The 23,909-nt window shown below is 48.4% G+C and overlaps 3 protein-coding genes across 3 annotated transcripts; 2 read left to right on the top strand and 1 right to left on the bottom strand.

Annotated features, from left to right (window-relative positions):
• Positions 1-173: 173 nt before the first annotated feature.
• LOC129380117 (probable glutamate receptor) lies at positions 174-10,173 on the top strand. Its single transcript, XM_055068780.1, has 7 exons — positions 174-218; positions 2,463-2,569; positions 3,787-3,877; positions 6,122-6,289; positions 8,615-8,747; positions 9,838-10,058; positions 10,156-10,173. Exons 1-7 carry the CDS (start codon positions 174-176, stop codon positions 10,171-10,173), a joined length of 783 nt encoding a protein of 260 aa, XP_054924755.1.
• Positions 8,621-14,714, top strand: LOC126527504 (uncharacterized). The gene is made up of 3 exons (XM_055068683.1): positions 8,621-8,747; positions 9,838-10,904; positions 13,100-14,714. Exons 2-3 carry the CDS (start codon positions 10,846-10,848, stop codon positions 13,413-13,415), a joined length of 375 nt encoding a protein of 124 aa, XP_054924658.1. The 5' UTR covers positions 8,621-8,747; positions 9,838-10,845; the 3' UTR covers positions 13,416-14,714.
• Positions 14,715-21,801: 7,087 nt separating this feature from the next.
• Positions 21,802-23,633, bottom strand: LOC129383714 (uncharacterized). The gene is made up of 2 exons (XM_055068385.2): positions 22,528-23,633; positions 21,802-22,434 (listed from the first exon to the last, which is right to left on the bottom strand). The coding sequence occupies exons 1-2, from the start codon at positions 22,876-22,878 to the stop codon at positions 22,033-22,035; spliced, it is 753 nt and encodes a 250-aa protein (XP_054924360.1). The 5' UTR covers positions 22,879-23,633; the 3' UTR covers positions 21,802-22,032.
• Between the last annotated feature and the right edge of the window lie 276 nt (positions 23,634-23,909).

The raw sequence follows: 23,909 nt of genomic DNA, 5'->3' as shown, positions 1-23,909 counted from the left end.
GGGTGCGCAAAGTGACGTTTATGCTTTACGCAGTCAGTTCGTCGTAACCTAAGTGTAAAACCATCCTATAAGGGTCAGCTGTGTATAGAAGTCCAGGATTCACGCCTGAACTATACATATAGCATCGACCTTTAGTTGATTTCTCTTTTTTTTATTTCTGGAGGAGTATAAGCATGACGAATATCTCCGAGCCCGTGCTGCGCATAACCACCATCAACGTAAGCATAGAGATTTGTCTTACTGTTCTTTTTTTATACCACCTTGCATGATCTTCGTTGCGGCTGTAGCGAACACCTGTGGCCTCGGTAAACTATTAAGCTGCGCTGATGAGTCTTGCGCTGTGGTTGTCTGTGACGATTAGGTCATCTAATGTGGTCGAACGCGAGAACCATTCCAGACGGCACTATAGCTCCGTACGCGTATACCTTAAGGACATCTCATTACGGCAAGAATGGTCTGGATAAGCCATCACGAGTTCACCACGAAAGTGGGCAACAGAGGTACACCGCTGGTCTGCCTTTTCGCTAGCTCAGTTTAGCGGGAATGTCTCGCAGGTCACTGGAAAGATTGCGAGGTCCCTGCCAGGCAAACTACAAACAAATTCTGCGTACATATTATTAGTTTCGTGTTTATTGATCATCGTTTATGTAAGCAGTGTGCACGTTACGTTAACTATCATTATATGGCTTGGTTGCTTATTACAGCTTATATATGGCGCCCGCAGTTAGCGGTAAGAGACAGCGTCGATGGCACTATACTGCATCATTCGTAAGATGCTCTTTTCTTCTTTAGCTATATTCTTTAAAATTGTTTTTATTATTATTATTTTTTTCTTTGCGAATGTGAAAACTGAAGTCTAGCTATAACTCAATGTGCTTAACGTGCGCTGTGATGAAACCGTGATCGTCCGAGCCACTAAAAAATACGACTATTTTAAAAAAAAAAAATTTCCGGCATTATGGGCCAGAGCCACGGTCTTCTTACGAGGGTGTGCAGTGTTGGGGGAACTCTCCGCGTTAATTTTTGACCGACCGGTATCCTTCTTCGACATGCACCTAAATCTAAGCGCGCGCGCGCTTTTCGCTTTTGGCTCCCATCGAACTGTGCGCGCCCATGGCGGCCGGGGTCGAACCCGCGACCTCGAGATAAGCTACGCAACGCCGTAGCCACCACCGAGCTACCCGGAGCAGCTTGAAGTCGCAAAACTTTATTTTAACGCTGTAATGCCCAAACGTAGTTCCGCGTCGAGAAAATTGTAACATACAACCATATAACAGTAAACTATAAGTCTGCATTAACTATACAAGTATAACTACATAACAACTTGTTCGCCTTCGTTTCTGCCCACGGAACGTAGATTTGTACAGAACAAAACGAAATCTTATTTGGGTTATAACCCAACTAGCACAGTAAATTGCTGATTAGTATTTTTGTTTGCTATAGTATGCGCAACTGATTTGCTTCAGCGAATGAAAAAGAAAAACCTACTATCGTTGTGCATTAAACTTTCCTTGCTGAAATCAGAATTTTCAGGTATCGAAACAGCGCGCTCTATCTGATGCGTTGGACGTTACAACGTTAACAAGGCCTTGTTGCAGGAAGCCCCCTAGAAACGCACGTGGAACGCGTATAGCGATCAAATTTTATGCTGTACGCATTTTTTTCGTTCCTACCACTTAATACGAGCAGCGTCCATTCATCTACAATGTCCGGATTTTAAAAGTGCTCCTCTGTAAAGATTCCGCTTATTGTACAATGTTATCTTGCCTGTTTCCGAGAGGGAGTGCTGCTCAACGCGACCAGGCCCATAGATCAGCCTTGCTAACTTTCATGCAGAAAACTGATTTGGCCTCCCGTTTATATAGACACCGCGTTTCCTAATTTATTTTGTCCGTGTCTGTGTCACTTGCTTGTTTCCCATTTTCTTTCCTATTTCTTTGTTATCCTATCTTCTTCTCCTTCCCTCCTCCCGAAAGAGTAGGCAGGCGTTGTGCCCCTCTCGGTGACAGTTGTCAGCTCGCTCCCTCCCTGCTTCCTTTGTGTGCTTGCATGTTTCCACATATACATATTTTATGGGGTTTTACGTGCCAAAACCACTTTCTGATTATGAGGCACGCCGTAGTGGAGACCTCCGGAAATTTCGACCGCCTGGGGTTCTTTAAACGAGCACCTTAATATACGTGCACGGGTGTTTTCGCATTTCGCCTCCATCGAAATGCGGCCGCCGTGGCCGGGATTCGATCCCGCGACTTCGTGCTCGGCAGCCCAACACCATAGCCACTGAGCAACCACGGCGGGTACTGTTTCCATATCTAATAATAATAATAATAATAATAATAATAATAATAATAATAATAATAATAATAATAATAATAATAATAATAATATTGTCAGTTAGGATAACTTTTATTTGATAGCAGCCATTTCAACGACACCTACTCGTTGTTGTTGCGACCGCACAGCATGTTCCCCACGGCCAGTTCTTTCCCAACGGCAGCATTCACCACATCACGTTTGCCTCGGGACTCCTGAAGCTGCTGTGGGACACCGCGGAAACACTTGGAGTCCGGTGAGCCTTTTTTTTTTCCCCTCTTCGAGGACGTAACCTAAAGGTTGCGGATATATCGTGATTCATTGGACACCACCTACCAACCTTGCGGGCCGAACTCTCCACTTTTTCCGCACAATAATTGTACCTTCAGACACTCCCTTTCATCTACTACAACACTGCCAGATTAGAACCCACTAATTGTCGCGTGACATATCGTTGCTGCAGGTAACACACTTTGCTGTCTTGAGCAATTTCGCAGCGCTGATAAGAATTGTTTCTTTTTGGTTATGAACGTGTAGTGCTTTGTTTTGTTTGTTTTTCTTTCGTTTTATTTCTTTTGCTTTTCTTTTGCCTTTTGTATTTGTTTGTTTTCAGATCCCCACCATTGAACCGCACCCGTGTTTAGGCCACTGAGCCATGATTTTCATTAAAGTTCATTCTCTCTCTTGGTTTGAAGTTTATTGCCCATTGTTTTGTTTTACGTATATATAATGTATTATAAAATGTGCAGCCCGTACAAGAAAAGGAGAAGTAAGTCTAGTTCGCGATTGTTGGTTAATGCAGCTGGTCTGTGCTTTCCGTCTTCAGTGCTTCGCAATAAAGAAGTCATTAACATGTCTAAGAATTTTCCATCGTATTGCACGCTTGCACTGTTAGCGTGTGTCAGCTTTCGTCACCCACACCTGGTTGGACGAAATTTTATGGCCTGCTGTGACTAAATAAACAAATCTGCCACAAATAAAACCAACAAAACCACACTGGCTGCATTAGCTCGGTAGCTCCAATCTAAATACACGGGAACGCGGAGAAATTGTCGTTCTCAGCAACCACTGCGCCGAATTTGATGAGGTTTCTTGCATTTCAAAGAAAAAGTTAAAATCTATCCACTGCAGGAAGCATAATATCGATTCAGGCCGCCAATGTTTTTACATAAATTGTTTAAATTACAAATTTTCGAAAAAGAAGCATAAGTGACTAGTTTTCAAATGTGTACTCAGCAAAAAAGAAAGAAAGAAATGATATCATAATTCTGTAAACTGCACTTATAATACATCTGGAACGGGCAAGCTTAATGCCTAAGAACAGCACTCTGAAATATACCCTTTCTTTGCCAAATCTGCGTGAGCCCGGCGTAAATGCATCCAGTGATACACGCGGCAAAGGAATATACAGTATAAGTATCCGCTCGATTCTCAGTAATGCGCACTGCTCGTTTTCACCTCTACTCGCGGCAGGCACAACACCACCATCCTACACAACGCCGATTGGGGGGTCAAGCTGGCCAACGGTTCGTGGACCGGATTCCTGGGTGAACTGCAGAGAAACGTGAGGTCTCACTTTGCCTACCACCACTTCATTGTAACAACACACTTAACGTGATTCCTTGCTTAAGATAGTGGTGGTCAGACAGTGCGGTAGACGGCAAATAACTTCACTAGTATTTTACCCGTTGGTTCACGTGCCCCTTAGACTGAGTATAAAGGACTCCGTTGGTGCAGACTTAGTTTTGGGGCCTATATATACTTTGTGCTGTCGAACGGCACTCCAGCGTGCTTTTACACCACGGTAGCTCTAGCAGCCTTTCTTTTCTTTAATTCACACTGCTCACCACTGCAGTGAAAAAGTTCGCTGTGACAAAGTCTTCAACATTGCCATTCTTTTTTTTTTTATTGCGATAGAGACTTGCCCTTAAGGCCATTCTAACCTCTCTTATACTAGCAGTTCGCGTTTAATTGTGACGTCTGCTATTGCATAGTTACAGAGCTGTATGCAGAGACTTGCGATTTTCGTCGTATTTTTCTTATGGAATAATTTGACAGCGCCTTGGACGTTAAAAATGAGAATTAAGAAGAACAGTCGCGAGGGAGGACGCAAGACAATACGATGCTATCTTCTTACAACAGGTGCCTATAGAAAATCATACCTAGCCAAAATATGTAGCTACAGGCTGCCACACGTAAGCATAATGAAGGGGAACATCCACCAAATCTAATCAACGAAGTGTATCGATCACATCTAGCCCACTTTTCCGAGCCACAACTGAGGTGTCACAGTTTCACACGCATCATACCATTCCTCCGCGTTTCGTTCCTGCTATTTCGTGCTCTTTTATAACGTCCAAATATGCGACGCTTCGTTCGAGAACACACTTTACGAATGACACGTTCGACTGCTGCATATGCACAGACAAAGTAAAAATTAAATGAAACACCGCGCTGCAGCCCGGTTCGCAGCGGTATGGAACATTATCGGCACGGGAACCAGAGGAAGCCTTCCCCAGCCGAACGTTCAGCGGCTTCCAGGGCCGATTGCTCGAGGAGTTCAGCGCTCGGTAGTTGAAGAGAGCCCTGGCAGAGCGCTCTGCGCTGGAGTGGGGCGCTCTGAGTGACCAGACGAATATGTTCCGGGCACTCGATCTTCACCAGCCGAATGTTAAAGAAAGTCTGCGCCAGCCTAGCCTCCAGCTGCTCCCAGGTCGATCCGAAAACGCCCGTGACCAGAATGTTCTTTCTCACCTCGCGGTCGCGCTCTCAGTTCGAATAAAGCCTTTAAGTTCGAAGGTATAAGAGCGCCTCCTAGCGCTCTGAGCTGAATCGCGGCGCTCTGAATGTGGGTTCCTAACGACGAATGGGTTCCTAACACTAGATTTCGACCCCTCGAATGTAAGCTGCGCAACGAGGATGCTCCATGGGGCTATCTAGAGCAACCAGTCGAACGTGCCATGTGCCACAAGAATGCGTCTTAAAGGCCGACTGCAACGAAATGTCACTTCCGCTAAATTTGTTACATAAGTGAGTAGTGTGTCTACCACTGAATCAATCTCAGCTAAGCTGCAAAGCTGGTAATACTACATTTTTCTCGTTAGCCGCCTTTAAACAGCCTTTAAGCAGACGACACGTGCACCTGGTGGTTGTCGCTATGAAGTCAGTCACAGCACGCCGGCCTCCGAGATGTTTATCAGCGCGCCGCCGGCGCCGCCTTATCTCGGACACCATGCCGAGGAGCCGTGCGCTCTTGGTCATGCGAGCGGTACAGTGGCGGTTTTTTTTTTTTCGTTTTTAGTTTCGGTATCAAACTGGCAATTACAGTTGTCTGAGGGAGGAAACGACGAAAACGGCGCTCATCTTCGTCATTTCCTGTCGTTGTCCCGGTGTGTGCGCTGTAATACGCGGTAACATGCAACGCCAAATAGACCGGTCACTAACCTCAGTACCGAAAAAAAACGGCCGTTTATGCGAGCTTTTTCGTGAAGCGGTCCGCTTGTCTTTCAAACGTCAAGTTCTGCGCGGACGTTCCTCCGTATCTGCACTGCCTTAAACTAGGCTTTCCTTTTTACTTGATGATGCAAGCACATTCATTCAAGGACGCAAGCACATTCAGTGTATAGCGTAGAAAAAGAAAGGGAGACAAACAACAGTGTGGCTGTCTCCTTTTTCTACGCTATGTATACATTGCATGTGTTTGCGCCCTTAAGGCTGTCGTTAGGCTTTTCTTACGCGGTCCGAAATTTCGATGGCCGTTGGCCTTCGAGCTCGCCGAAGAAGCATGCGTGGCGCCACCCTCTCGCAGGAGAGCGACGTGTCGTTCACCCTCTTCTACCCGACCAACTCGCGGAACGGGGTGGCCCAGCCGACGGCCAGCGTCTGGACCGAGGACGTGGTCATCCTCGGAGCGTTCGGCAACGACACCTCGCAGGGCAGCAGCATCGCGGCCTCCGTGGAGATCTTCGAGCGCGACGTGAGGACGCATATACACATTATATATATATATATATATATATATATATATATATATATATATATATATATATATATATATATACAAACCCTGATAACGGGAATCTCGTATTGGAGTTGCGCAGATACAGGCGCTCTTTCCTTAACGTATAAGGACCTCACGGATTTCCGGATCTCGTCTGGTGGTACTAAAAGGGAACGCCAGTGTGTGCGTTCAAAGAAAGAAAGTGTTGTGGCTTAGAAGTTGGTGACGGGAACTTTCCGTGTTGTATAGGCTGTCACGTTTCGACATTTATTTACATTTTAAAGCGAAAACTTTACTGGCCGCGAACTTGTGATTTCGCCGTGGCGGCGCTCCGAGCAGGCGCATGACGTCACAACGCGCGCCTCGCCGCGGATATTTCTCTCTCTCTCTCTCGCTCCCTAGTCACTACTGCGCATGCGCCACTAGTAGCACCGAGCCACAGGTGTTCCTCCGCTGCGCAGCGCCTTTCCCCTACCGCCGTTTGGTATGACGTCACACCGCGTTCCTCGTCGTTGCGCTCGCCTCCGCTCGCTTCGCCAGCTGCGTCGCATGCCTGATAACATGTCGGAGGATTGAAAAGGAGAGCTCGCTTGCGCCGCAACCATAGTTGAGGAGGCAGTATGGACGGTGACAATTCTGATAAGCAGGAGGAGGCCTGGAATCGACATCGGAACGAGATGAGGAGGAAACGAATCGCCCAGGAAACAGACGAACAGCGCGCCGAACGACTGGCTAAACGCCGCAACATAGCTAGACAACCAGACTAACCTGGACTTGCAATCAAGATTAACCAAGGCTAACCATGCTACGCCTTAACTTTCGCTACGTACGTCCTGGCAAAGCCGAGCTAAGCCACTGCCAATATTTTATTTTAATATTCTGTCTAGTTCGTTCGTTGTATTTATTGTTTGTTATGCGGCCGATCTTTGCCATGTACTGTTTGGCTAAGCGAGAAAGAGTATAGCCAGTATCACCAGTGATGCCAACCTCTCCTAGAGACACATCCTAATAAAAATAAAGAAGGAAGTAAGCCTTGTAAATATTTACGTGAAATAATATTCAGTTCAATTCAAAGAAAGAAAGGGAGAAAAGCACACTCTCTCAACAGTTGAGAAGATTGATTGATTGATTGATTGATTGATTGATTGATTGATTGATTGATTGATTGATTGATTGATTGATTGATTGATTGATTGATTGATTGATTGATTGATTGATTGATTGATTGATTGATTGATTGATTGTGGCGTCAGGCCGTTCGTCAGAGCCGGTTGTAGATCTCGCTCGTCGGAACGCGCCTTCCCCTTCCATGACACCCGCATCTACACCTTCTTCCCTCTCTCCTCCTCGTATTAGGTGAAAGGGGGGCAGTTCTTCGAGAAATTGAACGGTTCTTTTAACCAGTTGGTATGCTTCACGTCGCCTTAATTGCGGCGTCACCTCATCACTCCCGGCATTGTCAGCATGGTGGAACTCTTGAAAAACGCTCTCGCGCAATCTGCACATGGCGTATATATTTGTGCTTTCGCGAGAAGCGGAATACAAAAAAATATTGTGCAGAAAATATCGACAGTGATTGTCAATGCAAGCCAACAGCCGATCGCTTCTAGAAAGTTACCAGTTTTTATTATAGGAATAGATGCGCTTGAACGCGTAGACATTCGTTGCACTGAAGACATTTAGGTAGCGTTTGTTTTTTTCGTTGCACAATCACGCAGAGAAGAGAGCCGTTAACCAGCGCATCTGCGGCTTTGGTATAGGTGGCTAAACACATATAGTAAGTCCTCCTTTTAAGAGGCGACGGTTCGGTGGTTGCGGCGTCCCAGAGCTGCAGGACGTTGCGAGGTATACGACTAAGTTCGTGCAGTGTGCTTGTGTTTCCATGGCTCAGCACTTATTCGAGAGCGACGACTACTCGACACAATCGCAGCTCGAGCAGAGGGCGCTGCAGTTGCTTGTTCAAACTGCGCAGCCGACAAGCGCAATCGTTCCGTTGTGAGTGCTATTCCGTGTTGCCGTGAATTCCTGAAAAGGTTCCGTCTTGACATAGTCGCTCTTAATTAATATATTAATTAATTAATCAATTTATTTATTTATTTATTCATTAATTCACTCATTCATTCATTCATTCATTTATTTGTTTACCACATTAGCCATTATGTAAATCGTTTCCTTCGTCTTTTATCCTCTATCGTTGTGCCTTTCGTATTTATAGGTTCCTGTGTGTCCAGCGCAGATCAATATATAGACGATGTAGTCTTACTACGAACCAATACTCTTCCGTGCTGGTCATACACGCAGGTCCAGATAATGGTAGGCGTCAGTCTTCTCTTGCTGAGCTTGATCGTATCACTGGCGCCTGGTTCCTCGAAAACGTTCATCTCAAGACTGGTGGAAAGCGTACTTATGCTCTCACGGAGCATGTGTCTTCAAGGTACGTGTAGCTACTTAGCGAACTTTTATTTATTGATTTTTGTGGGGACTACTTTGAAATTGGGATTTGTCGAGATACACAAGAACTAAAGCTTGCCACATATAGCTCAATTTGCGAGTGCCCATGCTGTTCGTGCTAAAAAATAGACCGGCTCTACACAACGAGAGATTACGTATTCTAAAAAAGAAATGCACAGGAATAGGCATTTCACACATTCATTAAAACACGAACCACTCTAGGCAGTTTAGTTGAAAAAAAATACTGGTTGCATTTTGGCATCTATCTATCTATCTATCTATCTATCTATCTATCTATCTATCTATCTATCTATCTATCTATCTATCTATCTATCTATCTATCTATCTATCTATCTATCTATCTATCTATCTATCTATCTATCTATCTATCTATCTATCTATCTATCTATCTATCTATCTATCTATCTATCTATCTATCTATCTATCTATCTATCTATCTATCTATCTATCTATCTGTCTGTCTGTCTGTCTGTCTGTCTGTCTGTCTGTCTGTCTGTCTGTCTGTCTGTCTGTCTGTCTGTCTGTCTGTCTGTCTGTCTGTCTGTCTGTCTGTCTGTCTGTCTGTCTGTCTGTCTGTCTGTCTGTCTGTCTGTCTGTCTGTCTGTCTGTCTGTCTGTCTGTCTGTCTGTGCGGTTTTAACTGCGGGTGCCCCAATATACGACAAAAAATTCATGTCGTCAGTATTCATGCATGAAGCGTGCTGAGTCCTCTCCCGCGCTTCCCTCTGGACACGCTGCGCCTTCTGGCGGCGCCGCCGAGAAGTACACGCACGTACCCAGTTTGCACATACCCGCGCGAACGGCCCACGATTTTAGTCTGCACTACTTTCGAGACAGGTCCGTGTTTTTTAGACTGCACTATATCTCCGGGATCGGCTCACGTTTATGATGGGATAGCTAGGTTAACTGGATAGTCGGACAAACAAAAAAAAACTGATCCGACAACGTCGGTAATGTCATTCGCGTTAATATACTCCGAGAAGGATCACATCGTCGAGCCTTCCGGTACGTCGCGTCCACGTCGCTTTCTTTCCCTTCTCCTTCGGCGCGCAGTCAATCACGAACCGCCTCGAAGTCCATCGTCCCGAATCGTGGTGGCCACCTGGTGGCTGGCGGTGCTGGTGTTCGCCAACGTGTTCAACGGCAAGATGAAGGCGGGCCTCACGGTGCGCCACAAGAGCGGCCACCGGATCGACTCGGCCGCGCAACTGGCTTCGCGCGAGGACGTCCGTGTCTACATGCTTCGCGGTCCGGCCTACCCAATCCTGCTCGCGGTGAGTGCAGCGAGGAGTCATCGCCAAGCACCGTCACGTGTGTCACGGCGAACGGCAGCTGCCCACATGAGGTCCCGGGCTCGACTCCCGGTCGCAGCGACCTGCATTCCTGTAGGAGCGGATTGCGAAAGCATTCGTGTACCACGCTTTGGGCGAGCCTTAGAGGGTCCCAGGTGGTTGAGGTGGAGAGGAGTTTATTGTAAGAGAAAAAGCTGAGAGGTCGCCCTGAACTGCTACGTTCTAGCCTGTTACACAGCGTCAGGGCAGGGTGAAAGCGGAACAAAAAGAGAGGGAGAAAGCGAGTATCATGATACGATGAGATAAAGACATGAATAAAAAATATTTTAAAAATTAACCAAGAACAATTATAACAGTCGTAGCAATGATTTTGGTACCCCTTACTACGACGTTCCTTATAGCCCGTGTGTTGCCTTTAGAAAATTAAAGTAAATCAATCAATCAATTGATCAAGCAACCAAATAATCTCGTACGAAAGTCTATCCCAACTGTCACGTACAGCACGGACACAAACTTACATATGAGCGATTAAAAAAAAACCCAGCTGTCGCCGAACGAGCACGACCGGAAAGTGTACCGAAAGCTGAAGCCCGGTTCGCTGGTTCCCTACCGCCGCCTGTGGTCCGCCGACGTGCTGGACCAGGTGGCCGCGGGCGAGGCGGTCATCGTGGGCGACCGCACGACGCTGCTGTACCACGCGGCCCAGAGATGCCACCGGTACCCGCACCACGAGTTCTACCTGGGCCGGGAGCGTCTCTTCTCGCACCCGATGGTCGTCTACTACAGAAGGGACAACGTGCGCTTCATCATGAACGCCTGGGAGCGCAGGTGAGCGACTGATGTCTCTTGTTAGAAAGAAGCCTCTTCGCTCCACTGTGAAGGGTTCCGGCTGCTTTACCGAGTGGACTCAGTGGGAGGTCTCCCACAGGCTGTCGCAGGATGAGAAAAGTCATAGGTTCTCTGGACGGGCAAAGCAACTGATTGCGACAGCAAATTAGTAGACAGCTATACGAATTAAGGATAGTCGTGTTATCAGCTGCATAATCCGCTGTAAACACTCGCTTACTCGCTCGTTCCTCCCCCCAACCACACTTTGCTAGCGCGAGAAGACATCGCCGCTTTAAGCCACCATCATTCTCGGCTCACCCTCGCAATCTTTCGCTCGCACCTACATCATACGGCGCGTGGCCGCGATGTTATCGTACTTGGACTTTATACGGAACATCATGGCGACGGCGACGGCGGAAATCGGCCTGGAGGGATGGATGGATGGATGGACGGACGGACGGACCTACCTTTGTTATAAAGACAAAAAAGAAAATGAAAAAAAAAATCCCACGATGAATTCCCATAACCAAACTTTCTGAAACCCTATTGTGAACTTTGTTTTTGCAAGCCTACGTTGTTTGTCGTTTCCCTAGTTTTCTTCCACCAGTCTTGCAATCGCCGCTTACTAATCTCTACTGCGGACATGTTAACTTTCCGCCTGCTCTCGATGAACCCAAGGGCTTCAAGGAGACCACAGATGCCTAAATCGACTGCTGGGCAGAGAGATATCTTCACATTCTAATGAAACATGCCTCAACGTTTTGCTAGCTATACCACAGCAAGCACATGTTTCTTTTTCCTTCTTACATCTCGCTTTATAAGCGCGTGTTCTAAGGCGTCCTGATCTCGCTTCGAAAAATAATGAGCTTCCCTTTGAGTTATCATAAATTTGTTCTTTCCTGATTTCGTTTTATCCTCTTCAGTATTTCCTCATGGCAGGTTCCATTTCCGTTGCCGCCACCCATGAGATTTTCTTAGCCTATCCGACTTTCCTCTTGACGTTCTTTGTTTCTGTGTAGCTCACCATAAAAGCCGCATACTTGCTGGTAAGCTTCTTATTTCTCTTACCTTAATACCTGAAAACGCTGCCAGCTCATTTACTTTTCCTCCGTATTCTTCAGTCGCTCTTCATAATCAATTTTACTGTGAGCTTCTGTTACTTCAAAGCTTGTACAGCCCATATTACCCTGCACAGCTTCATTTGTAGTCTTCCCGTGTGTGCCACAGCGAGGCGTCCCAATGACCTTTGGTTGCCATCGAGTCCCGATTGTACCCCTGATTTCAAGCAAACAACCGCCTTTCCAAATTAAGTCTTCGAACCATTACACCTTTCCAAATACTCCGGAGCACCTTGTATCTATTATCCCCATAGCGCTCTGTGTTTCATTTCGGCCGCATTTCTGTTCCCCTTTGCTGCTATTGTTTTATCCTGTGCTTCCATATATCTATTGCCTTCCTTTATCCATATATACCAAGGCTCTTTTAGCGGAGGTATTTCCTGGCCCTGTATTGCCATTTCCTGTTCACTGTTTTCATTGAATAGCATAACACCTGATTTTTAATGCTAAATTTCAGACCTAAATTTTCGCCAGACGTTGCATATCACTTTGCTTGTTGGCCAGAAGCACAATGTCGAGTTGTGCGGAGGCGAGCGTCATCTGGTGGTGTGACTAGAAACCCAGCGGCACGCGAGGCAAGCCCATAACAGGAAAGGATAGCAGGAAAGTCAGGACAAGAGGCGAAGAAAGCTTCGCGTTATAACAGGCAGCTTTAGCGGAGCATTTACGGGTCGCTGCGCTCAGACCGACTTTATTATTCATAGCAATCTGCACACAGCCGCTCAGTAGAACGCTATACCGCTATACCAAGAACACCGATGGGCGTGCGTAGAACGCTCATAGCAGCAGCGGAACATAGAACGCTGCGTACGTTCCGCTACAGGAACCGGATTTAGCGGAGCGTCAGCGTGCGTCGAGTTGCTTTCTTTATCGCTTTACAGCCAAGCTGATGAGAGCGCGTCACTGGCAACTCTGGGATGCGCACTTGTTAGATAAGCGAAACCAATGCATTCTATGGAGACACCTTGTGCGCGTGAAGTGTGTGCGTATGGCGGAGCGTGAGAAACGCTCTGGTAAAAAGTATCTGATAAATCGGCGACCATTCTGCGTCGCCACGTTGTCTTACACTCTTCGCAGACGTGCCCGCCTGACCGAGGCTGGCGTGGTGCTCAAGTGGTACGGCGAGACGGTGTCCTCGGGCGGCGACTTCTCGCGCTGCCCCCGCGTCGACGTCGGCGAGCAGGACACGCTGAACTTCGACCACCTCCGCTCCGTCTTCCTGCTGCTGCTGACCGGTCACGGTCTGGCCCTGGCAGCAGTGCTGGTCGCCGAGGCGCCCGCCGCTGCGCTGGTCAGCCGGTGCGGACGCACGGGGAACGCGAGCCGCGTCGGGCCGGCGGTCCCGCCACCCCGCATTAGACTCGGTGTGGTTCGCGTGCGTGCGCGTGTGTGAGTGTTGCGGAAGGGCACGTGGAAGCTTCGCTTACGCGAACTATGCGCGCGAGCGGGTCGAGTCAGAACTCGAGTTACACTCGATCCGACTCGATCACGTTTGCACGAGCACGACGAGAGCAGGTTGAGTCAGAAGTCGAGTTAAACTCGTCCCGACTCGACCACGTTCACACGAACACGAATAGAGCGGGTCGAGTCAGAGGTCGCGTTAAACTCGTCCTGACTTAATCACGTTTACACGAGCACTGCGAGAGGGGGTCGAGTTAGGAGTTAAACTCGTCCCGACTCGATCACGTTTAGACGAACACGACAAGAGCGGGTCGAGCAGAAGTAGAGTTAAACGACCACGTTTAGACGAACACGGCGGGTCGAATCAGAAGTCGAGTTAAACTCGTCCCGACTCGACCACGTTTACGCGAACACGACGAGAGTGGGTTGAGCCAGAAGTCGAGCTGACCCCATATAAGGAAGAAGTACGCGTTGCCCGTAGCGATGCCGGACAGAGAAATGTTGAATTTAAGCAGGACAGAGTGGTGGGACTGTTTCGTCATTACTAGTGCGAACGTATCCGGCGAGGCTATACGGGCGAAATGTGGCGTGTCGAGTGGGAGACGGCGGCACCGTTTCGTTCCCGCGAATTCCACACCCTGTGCGTAGTCGCAGGTGACGCGCAGTTCTCGTTTATTCTCATCTGAGCAGACAGGGAAGGAACAAAAGGGACATTAAATTTAATGCACGGAGAAATTGCACGGGATGCTTATCACCCAACAATGTGTTGTGCTTGATGAGGCACTTAAGTATTGGAAAGTGATGTCGACTGTCCCCACTTTCTTACTATTTTGGCACGCAAGGAGTGCAGCGGAAGTGACGTCATGGGATCTCACAGGAGCAATGGGCATTCAGGCAGAGCCGTTCGTCGGTGTGAAATTTGAATGCCACATAGGCACCCATTTAGCCGAAACAGTGGGGACACTTCTGTTAGCGCAACGTACTGCAAGTAGTCGAAGCTCAGTTTAAACGCGTGGTTGTTACAAATGGTCAATACACATCTTCTCTAAAGAGCGTAGGAGTAGCTCGGAACACGTGGCTGTTACAGAGGGTCAATAGAATGTCCACATCTCCTTAGAAGAGCGTAGGAGTAGCTCAGGTTGGATATGTGGTTGTTACAAAGGGCCAATAGATTTTAGAGATCTCTAAAAAACGTAGGAGTAGCTCACCTGGAACACGTGGTTCTTAGAGTTAATAGATTGTCCACTTCTTAGAAGAACGTGTGAGTAGTTCAGTTCGAACACCTGGTTGTTACCGACCTTCTCGGAAGGTCGTAGGGGTCGCTCAGTCTGAACAGGTGATTGTTAAATATTGTCAATGGATTGTCCACATCTTCTCTAAAGAGCACAGGAGTAGTTCACTCTGGACACCTCGTTGCTGCAGAGAGTGCATATATTATTCACCTTTTAGAAGAACGTAGGGGAGCTCTATTAGAACACGTGGTTGTTACACAGCGTCGATAGATTGTTCACATATTCTCAGAAGAATGTAGGAGTATCTCAGTTAGAACACGTGGTTAAAAACGAAGGTCAACAGATTGCTGCAGGAAAGCGGGAGAAGATCACATCGAACAACGTAGACAAAAGCTCCTGTTAGAGTGAACGCACTTGTATACGGTATATTAGCTCTTGGGCGCAGGCACGTACCCAGGGGGGGGCCCGGGGGGGCCCGGGCCCCCCCCGAAATCAAGTGGCATAACCCCCCCCCCCCACCCTTCCCACCCACGCCACCACTCCTCACACATTCCTAAAGCGCCGCCAGATCAATGTTGAGACTTGGCAGCTGTTCATCGGTCAGCATTATGCTGCCTTTTTCACTCCTTTTAGATGGCGGTAGTTATCGGCATCTCTTCTAATGTGAAGGACAGTTTTCTCATAGATTCCGCACCCGCGCGATTAACTCGATATGCGTTCAGTTGTCACCATCTCACGCACATAGCTGTTGCTTTTGTTAGTTCAACCTTCTTTGTTTAGGCTGATCCTGGGACCAGGAGAGGGATGCGGCTGTTACTATGCTGGTCTGTACTCTCATGGAACGAGTTGCGGCCGGAGAAAACGCCAATTGCGTTTAACTTATCCCTTTGCTTCATTGTTTCCTTGAGTTACGGCTCGCCGCGACGCTGGCAGATGCCCGGAACCATATACACGTGATATGGGTTAGGTAAGGTGGGAAATAAAATAATGTGAAAGAGCGTCCATCATGAAACCCTGCAATAACCCTTAAATTCATAAGCAAGATGACTGTCGCCCGTTACCTCGTCTGTTTTTCACCAATTGTATATCACTTTTCGTGCAAAATTGGCAGCTGGAAACAAAAATCGCAAGGAGTTGAGAAATTAAGCGATCTACTAAGGGAGAGAGCCAAGGCAACGACCAAACTGCAAGCAAAAGCGAATGATAAAAAGGTTAACCGTTGTTTATGAGAATATTTATGGATCAACATCTTTTTATTTAAAAAGGAAGTAGGGAAAACGCCGCCGGAAGTGGAGAACAATTACTTGTTTTGAATGACGTTTCTACAGTTATCGGTCGAACCGTCTAACGTAGCCACTTCTCTGCTGTGCTTATGTGGGTGTTTTTATAACCTTTCGCGGTGAGCGCAGTACGTCTAGAATCGCAGAGTCCTGCGCTCTACGCGGTTGTATGGGACTGGCGGCCGCACAGCGATACGCAATTCGCGGAACTGTCAAAACTGATCAACAAGGCGAAAATAACTGATATTCGAAACTATAACATGAGAAAGACTGAAGAAGCCGTAAGAAATGAACGCAGCCTGAAATCAGTAAAAAAGAAACCTGGCATAGGACAAACCATGATGTATGCACTAAAAGATAAGAAGGATAATATCATCAGCAACCTCGAAGATATAGTAAAAGCAGCGGAAAAATTCTAAGCTGACCTGTATAGAGTACCCAGAGGAGTCACGATACCTCACTTAGAAACAGTAGTGAACAGGATACAGAAACTCTCCTATAACTTGCGATGAGGTCAGAAGGGCCCTGCAAGACATGAAACGATGAAGAGCGGGAGGAGAAGGTGGAATAACAGTTGATTTAATCAAAGATGGAGAAGACATAATGCTTGGAAAACTGGCGGATCATTATACGAAGTGTCTATCGACTGCAAGGGTCCCAGAAAACTGGAAGAATGCAGACATTATACTAATCCACAAAAGAGGAGACGTTAAAGAATTGAAAAATTATGGGACCATTAGCTTGCTCCCAGTATTATATAAAATATTTACCAAAATAATCTCGAATAGAATAAGGGCAACAGTGGATTTTGTCAACCAAGGGAACAGGCCGGTTTCAGGAAGAGATACTTTACAATGGATCACATCCATGTCATCAATCAGGTTATCGCGTAATCTGCAGAGTACAATAAGCCTCTCTATGTGGCTTATATAGATTACGAAAAGGCATTTGATTCAGTAGAGATACCAGCAATCATAGAGGCACTACGTAGTCAAGGAGTACAGAACGCTTACGTAAAAAGCTTGGAAAATATTGCTACATGCGTGTGGTATTTGTTTGTTTGAACGAGGCGCGTAGGCGCCATCACTCCAGAAAAGAGGAGGAAGAACGAACTGGGCTCGCGCTGTGAATCTAACCGGTCAGCGCTCCAACCGTTGTTGTAAATATATTCTGTAAATAGTTTCTCGTCTTACTGACTCGTCCTTCGCGTAAGAATATCTACAGAGGTTCTACAGCTACCTTAATTCTACACAAGAAAAGCAGGGAGATACCTATAGAGAAAGGGGTCAGACAGGGAGACACAATTTCTCCAAAGCTATTCGCTGCGTGCTTAGAAGAATTCAGGCTATTGAACTGGAAAGGTTTAGGAGTAAAGATCGACGGCAGATATCTCAGCAACCTTCGGTTTGCCGATGACATTGTTCTATTCAACAACAATGCAGACGAGTTACAACAAATGATTGGAGACCTTACTAGAGAGAGTGTAAGAGTGGGGTTGAATATTAATATGCAGAAGATGATAATGATAAATAGCCGGGCAAAGAAACAAGAGATCAGGATAGCCAGTCGGCCACTAGAGACTGTGAAGGAGTACGTTTACCTAGGTCAATTAATCACAGGGAACCCTGATCATGAGAAGGAAATTCACAGAAGAATAAAAATAGGTTGGATCGCATACGGCAGACATTGCCAGCTCCTGACTGGAAGCTTACCATTATTATTGAAAAGTAAGGTGTGCAATCAGTGCATTTTGCCAGTGCTGACATATGGGGCAGAGACTTGAGAGCAAGTTAAGGACCGCGCAAAGAGCGATCGAACGAAGTTTGCTAGGCATAACGTTAAGAGAGAGAAAGAGAGCGGTTTGGATCAGAGAGTGAACGGGTATACACGATATTCTAATTGACATCAAGAGGAAAAAATGTAGCTGGGCAGGTCATGTAATGCGCTGGTTAGATAACCGTTGGACCATTAGGGTTACAGAATGGGTACCAAGAGAAGGGAAACGCAATCGAGGACGACAAAACACTAGGTGGAGCGATGAAATTAGGAAATTCGTGGGCGCTAGTTGGAATCGGTTGGCGCAGGACAGGGGTGATGGAGATCGCAGGGAGAGGCCTTCGTCGTGCAGTGGACATAAAACAGGACGATGATGATGATGATGATGATGATGATGATGGAGGTGGTGGGCCCCCCCCGAAAAAAAATCCTGGGTACGTGCCTGCTTGGGCGCAAACTAACGCAGGCTGCTACCTGCGACTAAGCACGAAACTATTCATTTTAGAATACCACGGTGGTTTCAGGCTGACAACCACCACAACTGTTGTTGCGGAAGGTCAATAAACTTTCAACACATCGTCGACAAAGAACTGAAAGACAATAAAGTTTATAGACGCTTCTGTTGAACTGTTTAACAAGTGGTGCTGCTATGCGGCTCGAAGCCGCACTTTCTTTGTGGTTTCAATAAAGAAAGGAAGGCAAAGCAGGAGACCAGTAGGACAAGAGGTGGTAGTATAGGCGGTTTCGCACGTGCCTTGGCAACGGTGAGCCTGCGCCCATGCGAAGCTTCCGGTCCCATGTACCATCTACACATCTGCGTTCTGGTTCACGTAAGTATTCAAATCGCCTCTGTAAAATTTTTTTTTCCATTTTTTTCGAGTGGGTGGACAATCTGTTCAACGTGTACTCATCTGGAATCAACAAACGAAAGCTCAGGCCGGTAGAGTGTAAATAATACTTGGGTGGCCAATCGGCCGACCTGATTGCTATCTCGCGTGGGCGCCAGTCCCTGGCAGCACATTCCTTGCTTGCCTTCGTTTGCACTCGTACACTTTTGCACCGGTTTGAGACACCGCTCGTGGGCGTTCCTGTGCATCCTCCCACGTGCACTCAACTCTCCCTCTTTCTATTTCTCCTTTACCTTACCCCCAGTGTAGTGTAGCAAACCGGATGCTCGAATGGTTGACCTCCCTGCGTTTCCTCTCCTTGCTCTCTCTCTCTCTCGCTCTCTCCATAGTTGCTTCTTTGTAACACCGTGTTCTTATACACAGACGCCGTGGTATCGCACATATAGATATCACAGCAGCTGCATGCGCGTTCAAGCATAAGGTTAGTTTAGTACTTGTTTGACCAGACATGCACTCATGCAAGCACACGTAGAAAGCGTGTGCTTCCATCGATATATTATTATTTTCTTCCGTTTGATTCGCCGCACACACAACCGCGCTCGATGGCGAGTCTCAACACATATATAGCTTTAGTATGGCGCTTTGACTGCTTACGTAGGCGCACTATTACCACAGCGTTTCGTGTGGCAACCGGAGGGTCCGTACGACAAGGATGACTCGTTCTGAGCTGCGCTACAAGCCTAAAAAAAGCACCTTCATTAGAACTTTGCTTATCTGCAACGACTCCGGCTCTATCCATCGCTTCCCTGCTTTTTCTTGTACACCGATGATCTAAACGCCTCTGGCTTATCTCAGCCGCTGACCAATGAATGCCTCGGTTCGCTTTGTATCCCAGAACTACTGGAAGGTGAACGTCCCCTACAGTTCTTGCCGGGTGAACATCTTGGCCTTCACTTATGACGTGCTGAGTCGTCTCCGGCCTTTCGATGCAGCAGAAACATGCCCCATCTGTTACGAATATGTGCATCTATTGGCATTTCCACGATTACTTTTTTAGGGAAGAGGGGGGGGGGGCGCACTTGACCGACGTAGGGGCGTGGGTCAGGCGGAAGTTGTCGCATTAAGTTTTTTTGTCAAGTGGCCCTGGTACATAAAAATTCCGGGAAGGGGGAGCGGGGAGACTGACCTCAACAGCGGAGAACGTAGCCGTCCCCACCTCACGGCACCCTGCCTTCCCCTCCCCTCGGAAGTACAGACGAGATCGCCCACGCAGCTGCAGACGCCGTGACAGTGCATGCGCTGGCCGTCTCCCTTGCGCTCCTCCTCCGCATTCAGCCTCATGGTTCTGCTGGACCAAAAGCCCCTTAAACTTTGTAAAGTAGTGCCACGCTTTGAAGAAGGCTGCCTCCTCCTCGCGCGCTCTGGCCGAGGCCGACGCCGCGTCGCTATTGGCCTAATAGCATCACGTGGGCCCTCGCGCCGTGCATCAGCGCCATTTTTGCTCGAAAAGCGTCTACGGAGTGGCGAGGAACGCATGTTGGCGCCGTTGCTACGCTCGAGCAGTGTAGGCGGCACCACGGTCGAGGAGGGAGCGTGAAAGAGAGGAGAAACGAGGAGGAGTGAAGGCGGAGGAGGAGAGCGTCGCTACTTTACGAAGTTTAAGGGGCTTTAGCTGGACCCACCTTCTGTGCTTTCTTCCTCCCCTCTTCGCTATCGCCTTTCTTTCATCTACCGCTGCGCTCCGCGTTCGCTTTCATTCTTCGCGGTACTCGTTCGCTCGGTTACGCCGACGCCGCCGACGGCGCTTGCCGCAGGAACGGGCTATTAAGAGCTGCGCTCTGAAGCAAATTGCGAGAAAGGAGCCGAAGGAGGGTGTGGTAGTGTCGACACAGTCGAATTACGCCATGTCGATATTACGAGCTAATGAGAGTAGCTGTTGTAGCTTCCGTGTGGGCCAATCAGAGATGACACGATGGTTATTTTGGCAATACGGCGGCAAGTCAGCGTTTTGTCCGAAAATCGAAGCACTGATATTGATCGGAAAGTATTAGACAACTACGAGAGTTAATGCTCGTAGTTTTATCAGTGGTGTTAATAACAGTAAGCATTCGTTTACTATTTATAATAAGAAGCATGGTGTCACGCACGCACAGGAAAATATGAAGAGATATCACTCGACCACCCCGAACAATCGCTTTCACGACGCTGTCATGAAGAGCGCCCCGTCTCGGGATGCGTCCACTTCTCTGTGCTGCCTCTCGCTTCAAGGCGTCTCAGAAACTCGAGACTACGCGACCTGCAACACTGGGCCCGCGAAAAGGCAGCGCACATAAAGAGATCAGCTTTCTCGGCTTACCTAGCCTTGCACCCGTCGCAGATTAGCTCCAAGACAGGGCGCAGGGGGTGGCGGACGGTGGCGTGCTCAGCAGCACAGACAGCCACACACAGAGCCACGGCCGGCCTAGAGGGAGAGATGCGAAGATGCGCGCTCACGTGCCCCCCCCCCCCCCCCCCCTAGCGCGTGCTTATGTCGCCGCGTCCTCAGCCGCACTCTCTCCTTTGCGGTTGCTTACTGAACGATGATGATGATAGTGATCTAGAGAAAGGAAAGATGCTGGAGGCCGGCGGGCATCAACAAAATGGCATCAAGCCACTACCCTTCTCGGCTCACCCTCGCACCCACAGCATACAGTGCGCTAGGCGCAATATAGGATCTTGCCGCACTTAACACGGAACCATTGCGGCAACGCCGTAAATTCGCCTGGAGTGTTCATAATTGTACTCTCGGAGTAATAGCACCACAGGACAAAGAACGAATCACTCATGACGTACGTGAGAGGAGCGCATACTGCCAGAAAAGCCAAGCTAAGCGTTTATCGATTGCGCGTAACGCCGAGACGGTCAGCTAATCATTCGAAGGAGCAACATTCTCTATCACTACGCGGGAAGTTTTGAGTGCATTGACTGGCTGTACTAGGGCAAGTCCAGGTGACGAAAGGATTGAAGCGTCTTCTTTCGGCGTCATCTTCATCTCGCACGCATTGATTCACATAGTTTACCTAGGCAGACGTGATGATCGTCGCTCCAGTGAGGCGGCGTTCCTGGAGTTTACGCCACGCAATATAACGCCACGCAATAGCCTTTCAAAGTGGTCGGTCGGGTACACACAGACAGCACCTGAGGGACCACCTGCCGTAACACCAGCGTCCATTAACGAAGGTTACAAAAGGAGACTGCGAGGAAACACGACCCACAAAATAATTTATTTCGCGAAATAAAAGCATTTTACAGTAACGCACGGCAACGCTGAACAACGATGCCGTCACGTGGCAGGCTGCAACGTAGCGCCAATCGTGACTAGCGTCTATGCGCGACTTGGCCATAAAATGTGAATTAACAACAACCGGACTTGCTGTCAGCGAAAGAAGCGATGATGAACACACTCAGCATAACACGGGGGAGGCAAAGGTTCACTATGGACCCACTGGTCCTTCATTCTCCTTACGGCGCAGCCACTTTATCGCCGAGCGGATCTTGACGGCCGCGCCAACGCTGATGTTCATGACCGAGATAAGGTGGTGCTCGCACAGGAGCAGCAAAGCGCCGCCATCGATCTGGTGTGCCCGGAACACTCGGACGTAGCGGGCGCATCCCGGAATTTGCCTTATAAACTCCGCGACCTCGTTCACCGTCCACTCCGACGGCTTCTTCATTGCCCGAGCAGCTGGCGTCCCCATCAGGGCCGTCACCGGCGTTTGCGACAGTGCGTCGGCGTCAGCTGAAACTGGTGTCAGTAGAACGGGCATGGCGGAGGCATCGGACACACCCAGGTGTTGAACCGGGATGGCCGGCGACACCTGAGCAAGCATCGGAACCTGGCCAAGTGGAGTATGCGTCAGGGTCTGGGGTTGACCGTGGCCCGCAACGAGGATGACAGGCACAGCACTCAGTATCTGGCGCAGTATTACCTGAATCGGGGCATGCTCGGCCAGTTCCACCTCTCCGTAGGCGGGCACGGCAACCGCTGGAAACGGCCCGGAGCCAGCTAGCGCGGGGCAGTAACAAGGGACGGAGTGCACAACAAACCGACTCCGGGGCCTGTCGTCCATCCCTCCGTTCGGCAAGCTGGTCATCATCAGTCCGCAGGGGATGCGAACAAATAGCTGCGGCGTGCCACCAAGAACGACCGGAACGTCGACGAGTGTGCCGTGGAAGTAGTACCTGCGCATTTCTATCGGGTTTCCGTCGTACGGCGGCGCAGCCCGGCTATGCACGGTGACGCTGCTCGCAGGAGTGTAGTCGATGTTAAAAGCAGCCATGAGATTATCGTCCGTGCAGGCAGTCGAGTTCACGGACAGCGGGCACGGCAGCGTTGACAGCGTTCCCGACAAAACGCTCACCTATTGCGCAGTTTCGCTAACAGCGTCTACTTCCGAACCCGCTGGATTGACGACCGTTCGACGCGGAACGCATCGGAACGTGTCAGGCCCCGGATGAAAGTCTGCTGACGATGACATCTGCATCGCTTGGCGTCGGGTCTGGTTTCGTTTTCTATTTTTAACCGCGGTCTCAGGCTCAAACTACGTTTACGCGTGGATGCGCATTAAGAGAACCGATGATTTGCTCTGTACTTTGGGCGTTTCCGTGCCGTATAAGAATGACCCTTCGCATTTGCCTTCGAACTGTTCTTGGTTTTGAGGTGCCTCGTACGCCTCGCGTGTCTGCTACGCCTGCCCGCTTGGAAGCTGAACAATGTGTGTGACCATGGCTGTGGGTGTGCTAGTCGCGTAGCAGTAAGTCTGTCCGGGAATAAGCCAAGGGCTAGTTTTCAGAAGAGAAGAGCTCTGATACGCACTCGCTTGTTTGTTTTGCATTGGGTATGGCTGGTTTGGTGGTTTCGTTGATCTAGTTTGCTTGATTACTTGCGTCCTTTCAATATATTTATTTATTGCTGGCCTCTCAGAGAACTAAGCAATGCGGCGTAATGGTCATAGAGTGTGTTGCCAGCCCCTACTTGCGCAAAGCTGGCGTTGGCACCTTCCAAGCAGATTCGAAGCGCGATCGTATAAAAATGCTTATGACATGAAGAGCACTTCGCAGTGCCGAGTGACCTCGCATCTGCAGATTATAATGCATTCTTACATGTTCAGAGAATAGTCGAAATCTTATGCTCGTACGTGGAAAGCATGTTCTCGCGCTGAAGCGGTCAACAAGAACGTGGTAAGAACGTGCCTTCACGCACATGTTCTTGCTAACATATAAGCAAAATATAAATATTATCGAAGCCAGCTATTCATTGACAAATAGTTCGCACGAACGAAAACCTTAGGGACTTTAGGTTGGGCTTGCA

The sequence above is a fragment of the Dermacentor andersoni genome, chromosome 9, assembly GCF_023375885.2.
Source record: "Dermacentor andersoni chromosome 9, qqDerAnde1_hic_scaffold, whole genome shotgun sequence".
Lineage (NCBI taxonomy): Eukaryota > Metazoa > Arthropoda > Arachnida > Ixodida > Ixodidae > Dermacentor > Dermacentor andersoni.
The sequence above is the reverse complement of the archived record's forward strand: the minus strand, read 5'-3'. Positions and strand labels throughout refer to the sequence as shown.

Excerpts from the sequence above, each read along its gene's own strand:
- LOC129380117 (XM_055068780.1), top strand. The coding sequence starts at position 174 with ATGACGAATATCTCCGAGCCCGTGCTGCGCATAACCACCATCAAC. Across the intron at positions 219-2,462 it reads TGCGCATAACCACCATCAAC|CATGTTCCCCACGGCCAGTT; the intron begins GTAAGCATAGAG and ends GCGACCGCACAG. Across the intron at positions 2,570-3,786 it reads GCGGAAACACTTGGAGTCCG|GCACAACACCACCATCCTAC; the intron begins GTGAGCCTTTTT and ends TACTCGCGGCAG.
- LOC126527504 (XM_055068683.1), top strand. The coding sequence starts at position 10,846 with ATGGTCGTCTACTACAGAAGGGACAACGTGCGCTTCATCATGAACGCC. Across the intron at positions 10,905-13,099 it reads ATGAACGCCTGGGAGCGCAG|ACGTGCCCGCCTGACCGAGG; the intron begins GTGAGCGACTGA and ends CACTCTTCGCAG.
- LOC129383714 (XM_055068385.2), bottom strand. The coding sequence starts at position 22,878 with ATGGCTGCTTTTAACATCGACTACACTCCTGCGAGCAGCGTCACCGTG. Across the intron at positions 22,435-22,527 it reads CCGAGCATGCCCCGATTCAG|GTTCCGATGCTTGCTCAGGT; the intron begins GTAATACTGCGC and ends CCACTTGGCCAG.